Source organism: Amblyomma americanum, chromosome 5 (genome assembly GCF_052857255.1).
Source record: "Amblyomma americanum isolate KBUSLIRL-KWMA chromosome 5, ASM5285725v1, whole genome shotgun sequence".
NCBI lineage: Eukaryota > Metazoa > Arthropoda > Arachnida > Ixodida > Ixodidae > Amblyomma > Amblyomma americanum.
In genome coordinates, this window is record NC_135501.1 from 140,833,226 (window position 1) to 140,850,527 (window position 17,302).

Here is a 17,302-nt window from a genome sequence, read left to right on the forward strand (position 1 = left end):
ATGGGATCAATTCACATTCACTAGAACAGGAATGTTTGCACAAATCGCTCTCACAAGGCAAGCCAAAGCGATCCGTATCATGCCTTGTCATTCATATTAATATGAAGCAACTGCCCATCAGCATTAGTTTCTGAAATATCTCTGCGCTGCCTGTGCACAACAGTTCCAACGCTACCTGGGCTACTGCCCCCAGAAGGACGGCCTCCTGGACATGCTGACCGGCGTAGAGACGCTACTGTTCTTCATGCGTCTCCGGGGCATCGCGATGACCAAAGAATATCTGGACGCGCTGCTCGACATCTTCCACCTCGAGCAGATTGCCGACCAGCTCGTGAGCACGTACAGGTGAGGAAGAAATCGCATTTACTCGGTTATTCCTCGGTGCGAGAATCGCCAAAACAGCTCGCCTTTTTCACACTGCTACACTGCGCATGCGCGTCTATCCTCCGCCGCCCCTTCCTGCTGCCCCTGGATTGCAAACTAACCGCGAGGTTGTGACAAAAACGTGGACCTTCTGCAGGAAATGTGAAATCAACCGCTGCAAACGCACAGCTGCCATTTCGCATGGACAGTCCACAACTTGCGGAAGCGCATCGCGCTTGCGGCATTCCCGTGTATATACATTTAGGCTTTCCTGCGGAAGGAACGAATTTCCGCGCACAGCCAGTGCTTTTCGGCCGGCGCCGCGTCACGGTATTGTCATCCCTATACAGCGTACACGGTGCTGGTAGTGGGAAAGTAACTAAACAAAGAGTTTTGAGAACAGAAAAGAAGCAGTAAGTGTTGGAAGAAGAGCACCCGCCTCGCATGCGGGAGGTGCTGGGTTCAATCCTCAGTGCCGCCGGCTGCACACCAGTTTTCTAATGGGCACAAGCAACCCTCCCGTCTGGTTCTCTGTTTGTTGTGAGGTGAAGTGCTTGGGAAAAGGGCCTTCGAACCAAAAAAATGGCGTTCGATTTGCGTAGTTAGACCAAATGCGAATTAGGTGCTCTCCACTTCGGTTTTTCACGTTGGTTCCGATGCTCGGATTGATTGTGCATGAATGAAAGTTGTTCGGATATCGATAATAGGTTAATGTCCATATATGCTGTATTGGTGATTCTGTACTTTATGCGCATAGGTCGCTCGGAGTCCTCATACCACTCCTGGCGCAGTGGTGCAGCGATATGCACAACTGCCCTGCGATGGCAAGTAGCTCTTCTTGATCATGGTGGGTGGAACAGAGCGAACAGATGAGAGGCCTTCGTGGGCAACTTCCCACGACCAATAATTAATGGAACTGCCACCTGCCACGGAGGGCAAGCTGCTCGAAACGGTGTAGACGGGCTGCCAGACGTATATGTAGTGTATATTGTAACGTACTTATTTGCAAGGGCACTTTACTACCTGGTTCTGGGGCAAGATGAGACAGCCATGGTGGCCGATACGCGACAGCGCGAGAGCTACGTTGTCGTCCTCCTAGTAATCTATGCGCTGCCTGGCAATACTAGGTTGCAATATCACCTCCTCCTGAAGAAGGGGAAAAAAACCGCGTTTCCGATAGCATTGCAGTCGACGCAAGGTTAAAACGGAAGATAAACGAGAGTACAAACGTCAGTCGATTTGGGTAATTAGTTCAAATGCGGATATGTGCGCTAGCATGATTTGTTTTGGTGCTAGCTGCTTTGCTAGGTCAAAATGGTTTTGTGTGTGTTTGTGCCTGTTCTTTCATGTAAAAGTGACAGGGGGACATGAAAATGCCTGCCATAGCATCTGCCGGGTGGCTTACTTGCCAAGGTGTTGCTAGTGGGCATCAACAGTGGCACAAGAGGTAGGTGCTATGGCATGTGTTTCCATCGGTGGGATTTGGGTTGCTTGGGTTGAGCTGCGATCCAGTTTGCTCTTCCCCAGCAGCGTCTCACGACTAAATGGACTGTCGCCTGACACGGTGTGCAGGTCAGCGGCCTGCCACAAAACCGGCTTCAAACAAACATACATACAAACCGACAAATAGACAAACAGACAAGCCACCGACAGGCAATCAAACGCACAACGGCCAAATTCAGGGAATGGTCACTATAAGTGCTAGCGCACTAAATATATTACACCCCAACCGAAGCCCCATACGAAGGGGCGCACAGTATCCTTGTTGGAAAAGGTGCTCAGAGGCACTGCAGGCCACTTTTTGAGACGTGATCCACCTTGGAGGCTGAGCTTCAAGCCAGGGGACGTCTCTACCATTTAGAAAAACTTGTGGATCTTGGTGGCACAGGGGATCGAACGCAGTACCTACCGAGTGCGAGGCGTACGCTATGCCACAAGACCATCGCTTCTGACAAGCTCTGCTAGTCGGAAGAGATAAAGGCAGGAGTGAAGGAAAGCAGAGAAAAAAGTGACGCCGCATTGCAGGCGGATTTATTTAGAGCACGTGGGCTTCTTCAACATGCGTTATCATCTCAGAATACACACGCGTCCAAAATTCCCTGGTGTGGCGCTTATCGTCGTGAGAAGTTGGAGTTTACGATAAGTAAAAAGCCGCATGCATTCCTCGGGCAGTCTCTTTCAGCCGGGCAAACTGTGTTCTCACTGTGTATATCCAACACTAGCTGACACTAAACATGATGCCAAAACACAAGTCCGGTTATGTGCATCGCGAAGCCAGATCATAATGCAGATGCAATTTTTTTTTTACGGCTGGGTCGCAACAACTTTGAACTCCATTCACAAACTGGCCCACCAATCAAACCACGGACTAGTGCTCAACATTTCGTTAAGCGTGCTTGTGGGACAGTTTCTTCTTGTCAAGAGAAGCACACTATAAACGGGAATAAGCCTATATGGAAATAAAAAGAGAGTATGCTGTCCTCTAGTGCACTCCTTTTATTGCCAGGCCGTGCAACATAATTTCCGGAGTAAATTTCGATCGCTAAGTATACGAAATGCTTACTCTTGGCAACGGAGTATATCCATACTGCAAAGCATGGTATCCTAACGCAGTTAGCAGAAGGAGGAGGCTTTTAAACGTTGAGCCGGATGTTTTGAGGTTAGCAAATAGCGAAGATTTCAAGCTCGATTAAAATCTCTGCAACTACTAGAACTTCGTATGTTTCGAGGGAGGAATTTGTTTCCTTGTCAACCATATGTATACCGGAGTAATCTACCCCTGCCCTGGTCCTTTTAAGAGAGTGTACTATAGAATAAAGCTTGCTCCCTTTTCACTCCTTTCGTGTTTAGAGGGTAAAGCCACGCGTATAAGATGAGGCAAGTGATTATAGAAGACAGTCCGGAAACGACACCATGGGTTGTGTGTCTACGTTACCGTCAGTTTAAAGTCTGTGCCTATTGTGTGGTTTTTTCTTGCATTTCTAGTCCTTGATGCCTTCTGACTTGCGCTGTTCTACTTTTTTCCTTGCCGGCATTGAAAGCGAACGCCGCAGCCACCAAGTCGCAGTAGCGGGTCACTGTAGGGCACTACCGCCGGCAGAAACTTCCAGTGTCTTGCATGAAACGCGCCTCTCTACTGTGCGCAGTAAGGGCAACCGCCGCAAGCTGTCGCTGTGCGTGTCCGTCCTCGGGATGCCGCGGGTGCTGCTGCTGGACGAGCCCTACGTGGGCGTGAGCGCGGCGGGGCGCAGGCGTGTCGTCAAGTACATCAGCGCCCTCCAAAGCATGGCCCAGATGTCCATCGTGCTTACGTCACACAGGTACGTCACGGTGAAGAGGGATTCGAAAGCTCAACAGCCGTTGCCCACCAGGCTTTTTCACGTTGCAAACTCCACCCGGATAATGACACTGAAAAAACGGTGGCGCGCATCCCTTTCAAGAGTCGCTTACTCTTACGATCCAGGGAAAGATAAGAATCGCAGACTGGAGCTCACCGGAATGCATTCGAGAACAACGCTTCCCTGTGCTTTCCCATCCCTTCTGCTAGCGTTCTCTCGCAGACATGCCTGTGTACGCGCTTTCTATTTAACCATGCTCACAGTAGACACGATTAGCTAAACGTGCCGCATGCCGACACTGCTTTCAAACAAGATGCTGCATCTTGCTGATGCGTGGGCTGATATGATGCATGTTCTGATGTGAAGGCTCACCTGGGGGCTACGTGGGACGCTGCAGTCAAGGGCTCCGGGTTAATTTCAACCACCTCGGATTCTTTACAGTGACACTGCACAGCACCGGGACGTTTGCGCATTTCGCCTCCGTTGAATCGCGGCCGCCGAAGCCGGAATTCGATCACGCGCCCGAAGGCTCAGCTGCGGCCCGGTGAAGCCACTAAGCGATCGCGGCGAGTCTAAAAAAAGAACTAAGACGTTGGACACAAAATGCTAGTTCGGAAAATTAACTTCCATATTCGTGCTTCTCTTACGTCATTTTGTAGCACGCGCTCAGGTTGGCTGGTTTTGAGCACGTCTTGTGTCATATATTCAGACATTTATTCAAGAGACGTTCGTAGAGGTAAGCTTATCGACTTAGCGCATGAAATGCTAAAGTTGTCACAGCTGTGGCTTAGCCATATAGCCATGCATTCTGACATAAAACCACCCTCAGGTTGCCCATTCATCCACCTACTCACAGCACTTTGAGCCATCCTCTTGGGTACTAGTTTTGTTGACCCAGTACTGTGAGAGACAAGGTGAGAAATTTGAGCCACAAAAGACAATGGTCCCCTGGCATAGTTCTGTTGGGTAGTATAGTTGTGTTACCACAACCGCTAGTTCCTTAAACAGACAAACCACCGATGCACAACCATTCGCACCTAGGCGACCTTTCGTACTCATAAACCCTTTCGTCGCGAGAAGAGCCTGGTGAACTTATCCCGCTTTTTGTTTCAGTGCGTCCTCGAAAAGACAGGGAAAACGAACTTATCTAGATTTTCTCGTGATACGAACAGATTTTGTGGACCTTTCTGGCTACGTAGATATTTATATGACCTCACAAGATTCATTTGCTGGCGAGAAAATTTGTTTTAAAATTTTCTGCCATTCGATTCAAGCTGTTGACGTCATGAAAGGAAATCACTCCATGGTTACCGTTTTGAACTCAATGGCTGTGCATCTTAGCCTCTGGAATGCCTGCAGTTAAAACTGTTGATGCCATCGCAGTTCGCTTGCAAACTCGACCCGTGACTGGGCTACATGTACTTCATGTTTTGCCGTTTTATAACTGATAATACGTCTGTTTCTAATGAAAGTAGCCTCTCCTTCCTTATGATTTGGTAATGTATAGATACAGGTGAACTTGGAAAGCCAGCTGTTCCTTCATTTCATTTCATGACGTATTTTAGCTTGCAACAATTCTGCTCCTAGTGTAGATGGACTCTTCTTGATTAGGATGTGGTACCCTATCGATAGAGGCAAGCTTCGAATAACCTACTCGTCGCAAATGTTTTGCATTTTCAAACTTGTAACACCACGACTCTTAGTGAAGGTAGGTTCCTTATGTAGAGAGTGTGGTAATCATCGATAGAGGCGAACCTGGAAAAGTTAACCTGTCTGCAGTGCCCCTTTAATCGCAACGCATCGCTCGCAGCCTGTCGGACGTGGAGTTCCTGTGCAACCGCATCGCCATCCTTGGGGATGGCACGCTCCAGTGCTTGGGCTCCCTGGCGCAGCTCAAGGAGAAGTTCGGCAAGGGATACACAATCACAGTGAACATCTATCCGGACCACAAGGATGACAAGTACTACCAGCGCGAGCTGTCCGCGGCCGTCTGCTCGAACTTCCCGCTCGCCGAGCTGGTGCACACCTACGAGGTGCGTCGCTTCTCTCCGTCGATGAAACACAGGCCGCTCGAGTAGTAGTTGGCTCTCAAAGATTTGTAGGTGGCTGGAGAGAGAGCTCCGGGAAAGAAACAGAGAATTAAACTCTTGAGATTTATGGTTTATGGAGATTTAACGTCCCAAAGCGACTCAGGCTCTGAGGGACGCCGTACTGAAGGAATCCGGAAATTTCGACCACCTGGTGTTCTTTAACCTGCACTCACATCGCACAGTACACGAGTCTCTAGAATTTCGCCTTCATCGAAAATCGACCACCGCGGCCGAGATCGAACCAGCGTCTTTTGGGTCAGCAGCCGAGCGCCATAACCAATGAGCCACCGCGGCGGCTTCCTTCAACTCTTAATTTCTTTGTCATCACAAGGTAGACTTTTTGCTGCCTAGAGAGGAAATTGCGCCTCCGATTTCCTTTAAACACTTAAGATGTTATCACGGTGCAATAAAAATGAGAAACGTAGCATTTATTGCATAACGAACTTCAATGAAATTATGAATGACAAATTATGAAATTTTTATGCTTAGAAATTAGAGCCTCCTGTTCGCTTTTAAAATATTTGCTATGTGTTTTTGCTGAGCTCTTCCAATGGATAATAAGTGCTTGCAAGAGCATTTCCGCCCATTGAAGTGTACCTCAATCGGGTGGACAAGACCGATAGAGACAAAACTGCTAAGATTGTACATGTGACGCGGCAGTTCTGCAAAAGCAGTATGATTTACCGCCGATGATTTTAATTATTTCATTTTACGCATTCTGGCATGTAGGTGACAGAATTTTACTGAAAAATGAACGTCAATGCTAGTTCATCTAGGGATAGCGGTTGTTGGTTGGCTGGCCAGCCCCATTTTTAGGGGTTGTGGGATGGCCTGAGGTGGTGGCTGCTGTGTGGTGCTTCCTGAAGGAAGTGATATACGGTCGAGGCTCTTTGTTTTGGCTGGAGCTTCACTTCAACAGATATCACATTCACTGGGAGGTAGGGGCGAAGGCGTACCATAACACCGCCTTCTCAGTTAAGAAAAGAACTTCATTCAGCTCTAGGCCTGTGGTCAGTAAAAACGGTTGGCCCTCCTTAGATAGAATATTGTTTGTCCGCAAGCCAGACAGGCACGTAATGTTGAGAAAATTGGATGCAAAGTGAAACGTTGTTTCTTCCTCCACTTGACTGAAACCTTACATCAACACAGATCAGGAATGTGTGACCGCCGACTGGAAGCGAATAGCGCTGCATCCTATACTCTCAAGGATCCGGACTGTCTGTTTCTACGTCACCGCTATTCGGCTGTAGAATGTCCGGTGGCGCTAATGCCTGTATCTCATTAACGTATTCTAATTCAGAAAAGCTTCGTTTTCCTGTGAAAACGTTTTCTTTCTAGTTAAAACGTGGGAATCTATCGACGCAAGTCACAGGTCCTATAAATACTGATTTTAGTTTTTATTCCAATATGAATCATAATCATGGTTTTGAATAATTCGCCTGATATTCATCTGAAACTTGTGTCTGTATATGTGTCTTCGCCGAACCCATACAAAAATTTCTTTTGACAGTCTATAGACCGACCATAGACTCTTGTCTAAAAGTCTATAGATTTTCAATAGACAAACACTACAGACTAGTCTACAAGCAAAGCAAACACTATAGACAGTGTATAGACAATCTTTAGATTTATGACCATACACGTTTAGTAGACTTTTGTCCATAGACAGTTTGTACACTATGAATAAACAAAATGAAATATCTATAGAAAGGCGATAGAGTCTATAACAAGTCTATAGACATATAGGCCATTTCGTTTTTCTAACGGAACGCCACCTTGTGCCGTGTTCGCAGGGCGTGCTGGAGTTCCGCATGTCTCGGGTGCGTATGCCGTGGAGCCAGATGTTCGCCCGTATGGCGGGCATCAAGCGGCTGTTTAAGCTGAAGGAGTTCTTCATCGCGGATACCTCCCTCGCGCAGATCTTCCGCAGCGTGACGCGTAAAGAAGCCAGCGAAGCTGCAGCCGCGGCTGAGAAAAAGCTGCAGCAACAGCCGGCCGTGGCGGGACGCATCACCTCCACGCTGGGCTTCTAGTAGCGAGCTTGTGTCCCACTCATTTGATGGCATCAGAGCCCCTCAGAACGAATACACCACACTGGGAGTCCGGTGACTATGCGTTTCGGTTCTTTGGGAAGAAATCCTTTGCTTCATCTCCATACTTCTCATTGCCCTCATGGTTGAGGTCATGACAAGGTCTATTATGTGTCCAGAGCCTCAACTCCATTTAAATTGTAGGGGGAGGGGAGGGCTGCTGATACTGTAAAATTACTTTGTTAATAGCACACTTTCCTTCCTCGTTAGTATAGACATTTTTGTTGCCAACAAAATCGCCCGTAAGTAGAGTCGTCCGTAATAAAGATGAAAAAAAATATTTAATAAGGAACGCTTCTGCGCACAACATGCTGGCGGGTAGGTAAGTCGAAGTCGTACTACCTTGCAAGCTCCAAGCGCATTATTCTAGTCGGCATTTTCTTTAGAATAATGCAGTTCAAGTTGAATCACTTTTGATGCGCCTAGTGGTCCGTGAAACTCGTGGTGGTGCATTAAGACTGCCCATGTCCAAAAAACTCGTTCAGTCCGATGACAGCTGCTGAATGCGGTTTAAGCGTAGAGCAAGATTCGGAAAGAGATTTTTCTTAGCCGTCATTCATGCTATACTACAAATGGCAAGATGCGTTGAATGAGCACCTTTCTATCGTAAAGCATGAAAGCACACTTTAAAAAAGTCCTCATTTCGGATTTTGCTCTTTCCTTTCACTAATGTCGTGCACGGAAAAATTGGTGTGAGGGCAGCAGAGATTTTCTTCTCGTGGCTGTCCTACTAACGGGACAGTAATACGGGAGTCTAGCTCCGTCCATTTAAACGTTGTTGATTGTCCGGGCAGTTCTTTTCCATATCTGTGTAAATACCTTGCAAAAGTTTGGCTCCGAAGAAAAATTGACATAATTCAATCGACAGCATTGACGAGGCACTACTGTACTCTTCTTCCGGGGAAAAATTCGTGAAAGAAGCCCCCCCCCCCCCCCCCCCCCCCCCTCGCTGCCCCCTAGCGGATCGTAGCGGATGGAGACTTTCCTGGCGCCCCGGATCACCATCGGGTGGGTGCATCTCAGTGTACTCAACGACAAAAATGGATCACCTACGAGACACCATACGCCCACCACCACCCTCTAGAACCTCCTCCGCCCTACAGAACGCCTCCTGTCAACACCCCCTGCAGCCTCTACCCACAAACTCGCAGCACGCTCAATGCTAAAGCGATATCGCAACCAATCCTGCTACCGCAGATGTCGCATCCCACGTTATTTCCCGTGCTGGAATCTTGGACTGAGGACAGACCCACAATCCACTCCGGTTTTCTTTTACGTAAGAAATGTTTATTCTTTCTCTCCTACTTCATAGACCGGTCCCTGTATGTAGTCGTTTTGCAGGAGGACTACATACATATAAATATGTGTAGTCTTTTGCAAGAAGGCGTCATGCACTATATCTAGTGCGAACCGAGCACAAGATGATAAAAGTGCATGGATGTCCGCTGCTTTCCTGAAACAAGTAACAAAAATTTGAGCTGCTTCCCTGATGCATAAGCGGACAATCTAAAAAACTTATTTTCAGCCGAAATTTCTGCCTGTGAATTTTACACCGGATGAGGACTAAGCAAAAAAATTTGGGTTCGGACTGTAGTCCGAAAATTGCGGTAATCGATTTGCACTTTTCTCAAAGCGACCCCTTTTCATAAAATGAGGCAAAATGGAGTTCCTAGAAATTTCCCCAGGTTCACCTTGTTAGGCTAAATTCTACTTAGGTGTGCTCGCACGTCTGCCCTTGCTTAGCTTTGTTTGTACTTTAAAGTTCGAGTTGCACCCATGTGATCCTGCAGTTGTTCCTCGGCTTTCCTTTCGCGATAAGCAGCCTTAGCTGCTCGATGCGATTCGAGCGGCCATTCCGTCTGTTCGGTGGTGTTTGGAACCACCTCTACTCCCCTTTCGACAGCCCGTTCCTCCGGCGACTTCTGTGTCACTCATCCGTTTCCGCTTCCGTTCAGCAAGGTTATGCTGCCCTCGCCGTTCTGCGCCGGCATACAACATGTATTCACTAGATCGGTTGACTCATGTTGGCGTTCTCTACTTTTCTGCTCCGGTTCAGCTCGCAATGCACCTCGGCCGACGAAGGCTGTTCATGATTTACCTTTCGCTGCACTGCATGTTCATCCGGCGACTTCATCCTTCACCTCTTCTTTCTGGCATCTACATATGCACGCAGTCGCGCTTCTCGCTAGTCTTCACATCCTCTCTCTACTCAGCTGCAACTGCCGCAACTGCCTCCTCTCATTGGCTGCAGCTTGCGCGACGCTCCTCAGAGCTTCCCCTAGCTTCCACCCATTTCCCATTGCCTGTAGTTTGCGCGACGCTCCTCCAAGCTTAACAGATTTGCTCTGCGGTTTCAACCTTACGAATGACCCATCTAATGCTAGTTCACTAAAGAAAAACACCTTCTGAGCATGACTCATATGAACTCCTTAGGACGCATAAGTTACTAGACACAAATGAAACGTAAGTAAACTTGTAATTTTGCATCTGAGCAGCGCAAGGCGACTGGCAGAAATAGGCAGCAGAAGGTGACCCTCTGCTTGTCCCAAAGCGACCGTTAGTATGACCGTAGGGACGTACCTTAAGAGCAGATCCTACAAACGTTTCGGAGGGAAAAACGCACTGCTGTAAGAAAAAAGAGGCTGATGAGATATGAAGAAACATTGAGCATGTAAGCAGTGTTTGCTTTCTCTTTAACGTTAAGGGTTCATACGCGAACCCTTGTCGCACTGGAAAGCAGATACAAAGTCTGCAACACCTTGAAGCTCCTTGTTGCAGTCGGCGGCTGGTCGTATCCTGGTCTGAGTGTGGCAGTAACTGATGAAAAACAACTGCTCCGGAGAAAACCCATGCAATCCCGGAGAACCGCGTTTGTGTGCTTGAAAGGCACGAAAGGCCGGCAGGAATCCCGCGATTGGCAACGAAACCATGACTGTTTCGTTGTCTTTTGTTGTCAGGCTGCTATTCCCGTCAGCCAGTTCTACTGGGCCAGATTTCTTGGCATCGATTTCGGTGGTAATGCCTTCCACGATAGTCTTCGAAAATGCGGCTCCTAGGCCTCCGTAGTTGATGGCGGCCTCGCCGTTCGGGTAGTAGAAGGGATCGTGCGCCACAATCATCGACATGCTTACGGCGTTGAGCAGCGTGTCATAATAGACAGAGTCCTTGGAGAATGAATGGGGCAGCCTCTTGTCTTCGAAGTAGGCTTCGGTACCGATGAGATCGGCGTTGGCTTTGCGCTCGGTAATCCAGTGGTCTAGTGTCGTCTTTCTGGTGGTGTAGTGGGAGGTGTAAATTTTTTGCAGCTGGCTCTTCGAACTGTACTTCGGCTTTGGCCACAAGTCGACTCGCATATCTCGTATCTTCTGCGCCAAACTTGAGCTCATGGATGGAGCCAAGTTGGATTTTTCGTACATGTTGACGGCCTCTTCTCGGACATTCTGGAGGACACCGTCGATGTCTTGCTTGACTCTGAAAGGAAAATTCAAAGCGACATGCTTGGAAAGGAGCAGTATCTTGAAGGAGCTCTCCATTTGCGTTTCACAAAAGAGGGGACGTAGAAGGTCCGCTAATTCGTTGCTTCCGTACTTCTGAACGAAAAATCTGGCGTCCGCTATCGGCGCATATATCTGAAGAACCCACCAACCCAGGTGACTGAGGACCAGCGCGGGGTCGTGATTCGCGCTGATGTAGCGCGCAACCTCAGTTGTTTCTTTTTTCTTCACTATGGCCACGTCGTCTCGTACGAATGCGTTCTTCGGACGAAAGTACTGGTTCATAAGGGAGACGAAACGGTCCGGATTCTGGCCGAGCGCGTTTGCCAATGTCTCGAATGAGAAGAATTCTGGGCCTTTGTTCGCGTGAACAGCCTCAAGCTTGAACACCACTTGTTTCGTAAAGTTGAAGACCTTCTTGTAGTCAACTGTCTGCGCTTTGTGACCTGTATCATTCTGATCGAGGAAGTTCGCCAGGTATTGATTTAGGTACTGGCTCACCACGGAGTCGCTGTTCATGGAACTGTACTGGCTCCTCCAGAACTTGGCGTAGACACTGGGACCAATGTAGATTCTCTGTCTTCCGGCGGCAGTGCGGCCTGGAAGAAGCGTCACGTCAAACCAGAGTGGCATGTTCCACCGTACACACAAGTTGAGGTGGGCTTCGAATGGGTCTGCATCTCGTGGTGGAACCTCGGGCCACGGAACACTCAGGTTTCGCATCAGCTGCTTGAACAGCCTGCGTGTCTCTTCAGTGTTCTCTGTTGAGCGATTCTCGCAAGCCCTGAAGGAATTCGCTACCATGGCGCCCAGCGATGTGGTGGAATAAGGACGGCTACGAATCTCGTCGGCCAGCATACGCAACCAGGCGTACTTGACGTGCCACTGGTGCTTCCACTGCTCAGTCACCTGGCTCCGCGGATCAGGAAGCCAGCGGGATGTGACGTATGCCTTGAAGTCATCACACGGTTTGACCCTGGAATTCAGGGACGCGCCAAGCAGCCCCTCGATTTTGAAGCAGTCGCTGCTGTTGCAGCTGAGGCTCACCAAATATTCTTCTTTGCGAGGTCCAGCGAATGCCGATGCCATCAGGTAGAAAATGGAGAAGAAAGTGGCGATTACTATGACGGCCATGAATGTGACGACAACGCACGCCCAGCAGCTGAGACTACAAGCAGAATTCTTCTGGGTGCTTCTATGTTGAGAAGAGGACCACTGCAAAGGAGAAGAAAATTTTATTAACCACATGACCGAAGTCCGGGGTGAGAAGAGCATACAAGATGACAAGGAACTAATGGAACCATATCCTTTTCTTCGGCATGACCAATGCAAAAGCTGGAGAGCACTTTTAGTGGAACGTGTGAGACTGGACAACATGAGTGAGCAGCCCTGGTAATTATGCTTTGAATGTCTTCAAGTTTCGGTTGCACTGTTAATAACACGGATTGCAGAATACACATTAGTTTAGTAAATTTCACCACTGAGGTATGAATACATTCGTTGGGATCAGAAGTTGACCATGACTAAAGCATTGTCGAGTATTGTGCACAAATTGCACCTTCCGGCTTTCATCTTATCCGGCTAGATTCATCTCTGATGTTTTTTCTTTACATGACGTTGGCGGCCAAACTGATGATAAAACGAACTCGAATCGAAAAAGCTGTGAGCTGTGCAATCTATCGGATGCTGGAGAAGTCTCGACTTTGCCGGGTGCCTTTTACAGATAGCAATGATTAAACTGCCCCCAATCCGACAGCCAATGAACATTGGAAAAGAAGTACCCGTGATTCTGTTTTAAATTATCACAAACTGGTGCTCACAGTTATGCAGTCTTTCATACCTCCCAGCTAACGCGGTCAGAATTCTCAGCGTCTGCCCGAGAAGCAATGCACCTCGTCGCTGAAAGCGAAGTCCAATATTTCGTCTACGTTCAAGCTTATTGCGTGTAATATGGGCGGCGGTGAAAACATCTCGCTATCTCAAAATTTAAAGTTATGAAAATTTTCTACTTCAGTCTTTCGCTTTTGTTCTGTCAATTTTCTGAAAGCCCCACCGTTCCACTCTCACGAGAAGGGGCTGTTCTGCGATGAATTTAACCACTTCATCTGCTCCCGCTTCTTCCAAGGTTGGTAACCGAATAAAAGCACGTCATTACAAACAAGTACGGATGACAAAAAGCCCATTTTCGCACAATACCATTTTAAAAGTCCCGAATATCATCTGTGAAAACAACATACCGACTTCCGTGCACATTTTAAAAATAGATGGCACTGCGACTAACTGCACAATAGTCATGTCTGAAGCCAATACAATCCAACACGGAATATCTAACACGAAAACCAGCCAGCGCGGCACTATTAAACCTATCTGCACTCGTGTGCACCATTTGAGAAGCCTAAAGGAGTTAAACAGAAACACAATGCTCAATAACCGCCTCCATTGGCCTCAAGGCAAAACCATTCAGTTAAGATCTGTCTTCCTTTATTAAGCCACACAGCTAATTGAAGCTCATTTTCTTGACTAAATATTTGGTATTCGATGGACGAACATAAATTCACTTTAGCACTCTTCGCTACAATGTATTCATACCTCAGTCATGAAATGTACTAAACTAATGTGTATTCTCCAATCCGTGCTAATAACAGCGTGTTAATAACATTCAAAGCATAATTACCAGGGCTGCTCACTCATGTTGTCCAGTCTCACACGTTCCACTAAAAGTGCTCTCCAGCTTTTGCATTGGTCATGCCGAAGAAAAAGAAATGGTTCCAATAGTTCCTTGTCATCTTGTATGCAGCAATGCATGGGAAATATATTGCGCACGCGTGCAGCGTGCCCACCTATGAATACGTAAAAAACAGGAACCCTCTTGAGGCACAATAAAAGCGCCCTACTGTTCGCGGAATATGAGATGGCGGCAAACACAATTTTCTGCTGCGATGACTCAAAAAAAGCAAAATGTTCGTCATGTCGTGATTCAGACAAACTGCGCCAAAATGGCTTAATTAGTTGCCTTACAGGAATCATATTACAAAATTTGGGCAAACTGCGACAAGTTATGGTTTGTCATTAAAGCGAAGCAAGCCAAGGCCGAAGAGCCGCCAGTTGATGATTCCGGCGCTAAGTGATTCACCACTGAAGGAGACTTATATCCCTGTCACACGGCATTCCTCTAAGGCATTTCCAGCAAAGGCACGATTTTTCACCAAAGGAGCGAAAGCTTAAAGGAGCAGCGACGCAGCTACACGGTGCAGCCCAAAGGTGAAACTGTCGTACTGGCTTAGCACCCACAGCTGTGCTCGAGGCGGCTGAAGTGAGTGTTTTAAAATTAAAGTGGTGTATTTTACTCATTCGCTGAGCTGAGGCAATTTTTTTATTCTAACTGCTTCCTTAAAACAACTGCAACAAATATACTCATCAGTAACAGCAGGTTTTGTGTATTGCCTTGGCCACCAGGGACACTCGGTGTTGCTGCAACACTTTCACTGTCATGAAATATGGGCATAAAATATAAATACCCGTACAAAAACAAAGCCAGACACACCTTTCGAGTTTAAAAAACAATGGTTTCGAACATTGTTGGCTGTATCTGTTTTTTCATTGCTTTTACTTTTTGATATTGGGTGGAACTGCGATCGCAGGTTCTTGAAGGCTGCGTTTTTGGGCTCCAAAGGACTCTGACGGGCGCCTTCGCCTCCAAGGCTCTTAGCTGCAAATGCGAAACATTTGTGCCGTGTGGCTGCTCTCATTGCGCCTTTGGATATAAGGACCTGATTCTCAAAGGCCTTTGCGGTGCCCGTGCGACAGGGGTATTACAAGCGCTGCTGCGATCTTGACTCTTACTAAAACAAGACTCGTAATTTTCACGCACATACCTGGAAATTACACAGCTCGCAGCTGGAAATGAGGGTCTGATTGGACAAAAAATTTTGGGACGTAAGAACAGCTCGTGACAGGCTCAGACTGGTCCCTTGTACGAGCCTTACAGCCTAGCCTATGGAAGCACCAGCGCCGCCCAATGAAGCATTGTTCCGCCGCTCCAACTGCTCTGAATAAGGCCCCTGACTAGCTGAATCCAGTCGAAGCATCAGCTGTGAAGACAGAAAACTCAGGAGAGGAGGGCGTCCAACTTACCGATGTCGGCGAAGACCGATGTGAATCAGTCCTCATTACAGGAAAGGCTTCAGTGGTGGACGTGGGCAGCCCGAGGCTTGAAGTTTCAGCTTCTTCTTCCTCCACTACCCAGCGAAACGTTGTTTTTGGTTTCCTTTACAAAATGTTTCATTTTTTAGAACGATATCAGAACCAGGAACTTTGTGCGAGTTGACCGGTGCCCGCATTGACGTTGAAAGTGGGGGATGTCCTAACCAAAAACGTCCGCGTCCATCTGTTCCAACTGCTGTTGCCGAGCAGTAAAAATCATCAGCAGCTTAACGAAGACGATGATGAAAATGTGGAATTTTTATGGCGCAAGGGAATCACTGGCCGAAAAGCGCCAAGACAAAATCTTTTTGTCATCTCAAGGTAGGGTAAATTTCAAGCATTTCATCCCAATGAAGCCGAGTATCAGGCCAGGCGAAAGCTTGGATGCATTGCATCACGGGTAGGTGATCAGGTTATGTCGAAAGGAAAGACACTGCATTTGGAATTTGCGCCATTTATCCATTTGCGCCATTTATCTCACTGTTGACAACTACACTCTCTATACAAGCATCACTCTCTCTCTCCGTTCAGTGTTTCATTCACTGCCTCTTTCACCATGAGCATCCAAGTCGCCCATTAGCTTCCCGCGCAGACGCTAACGGTACAATGAGAAATCCTTGGCCAGTGTTGTAGCATATTCTCGTCGTCGGCAAAAGGGTGAACAGATAGGGATAATCTACTTTGGCAATATATATATATATATATATATATATATATATATATATATATATATATACGACCTCCGAATATCACGTCCGGTGCTCTTACCAACTGAGCTACGGCTGTCAAATCTGTTGCTCTCGTGGGTATTTGTCATGCTTGTAAGCGAACCTTGAGAGTGTTCGCCAGCGCCACCCTCGTCCAAAGCGGTGGACGTAGCACGTCCTGTAATACCGCGAATGTGACGTAGAACGTCATCTAACGGCGAGGGCGGAAGCTGTGCGAGAGCCCTCTTATGCTACCTATGGCATGAAGACTGCCAGAACCGAGACCCTCGTTAAGCTATTAGCAGACAAGGAATATGAAATGAGGGGCTCGTTTGGCAAACATATTAAGGAAGCCAACAGTCAACGAAACCAAAGCACATCGGGGAATGTTTTTCTAATCTGTTTTTTTTATTATTTTTTATATAATTTGTAGTGACAATTAATCGGTGTTTAAAGAAAATTACGTATAAAGCAGCAGAAAAAACAACCATGCCGCCGGTGGAATCCGAACCCACAACATCCGAATATCGCGTCCGGTGCTCTTACCAACTGAGCTACGGCGACGGCTGTCCAATCTGCTGCTCTCGTGGGTATTTGTCGTGCTTGTAAGCGAGCCTTGAGAGTGTTCGCCAGCGCCACCCTCTCTCTCTCTCTCTCTCTCTCTCTCTCTCTCTCTATATATATATATATATATATATATATAGGGTAAATATATATATATATATATATATATATATATATATATATATATATATATATATATATATATATATATATATATATATATATATATATATATATATATATATATATATATATATATATATATATATATATATATAGAGAGAGAGAGAGAGAGAGAGAGAGAGAGAGAGAGAGAGCCGCCATAAACCACAAAACCTTAGTTTAAGTTCCCATCGTTAAATTTTTATGATAGTGATCTTTTTCGAACGTCTATAGCATCGCGCCTAAAGCTGGCGATACTCCATGTCTACCAATTTCGGACAAAAATTTAGA

At 47.0% G+C, this 17,302-nt stretch overlaps 2 protein-coding genes across 2 annotated transcripts in view; one reads left to right on the forward strand and one right to left on the reverse strand.

Moving 5' to 3' along the window:
- LOC144134236 (phospholipid-transporting ATPase ABCA3-like) overlaps positions 1–7,854 on the forward strand; it is a 58,407-nt gene extending 50,553 nt beyond the window's left edge. The window contains exons 24-27 of the mRNA XM_077667193.1: positions 164–345; positions 3,510–3,683; positions 5,512–5,734; positions 7,585–7,854. Coding sequence (XP_077523319.1) covers positions 164–345; positions 3,510–3,683; positions 5,512–5,734; positions 7,585–7,824 — 819 coding nt within the window. The 3' untranslated portion in view covers positions 7,825–7,854. The remainder of the gene's footprint in view (positions 1–163; positions 346–3,509; positions 3,684–5,511; positions 5,735–7,584) is intronic.
- A 2,675-nt stretch (positions 7,855–10,529) lies between these two features.
- On the reverse strand, positions 10,530–15,590 carry LOC144135089 (neprilysin-2-like). Its single transcript, XM_077667846.1, has 2 exons — positions 15,510–15,590; positions 10,530–12,590 (listed from the first exon to the last, which is right to left on the reverse strand). Exons 1-2 carry the CDS (start codon positions 15,543–15,545, stop codon positions 10,581–10,583), a joined length of 2,046 nt encoding a protein of 681 aa, XP_077523972.1. The 5' UTR covers positions 15,546–15,590; the 3' UTR covers positions 10,530–10,580.
- Between the last annotated feature and the right edge of the window lie 1,712 nt (positions 15,591–17,302).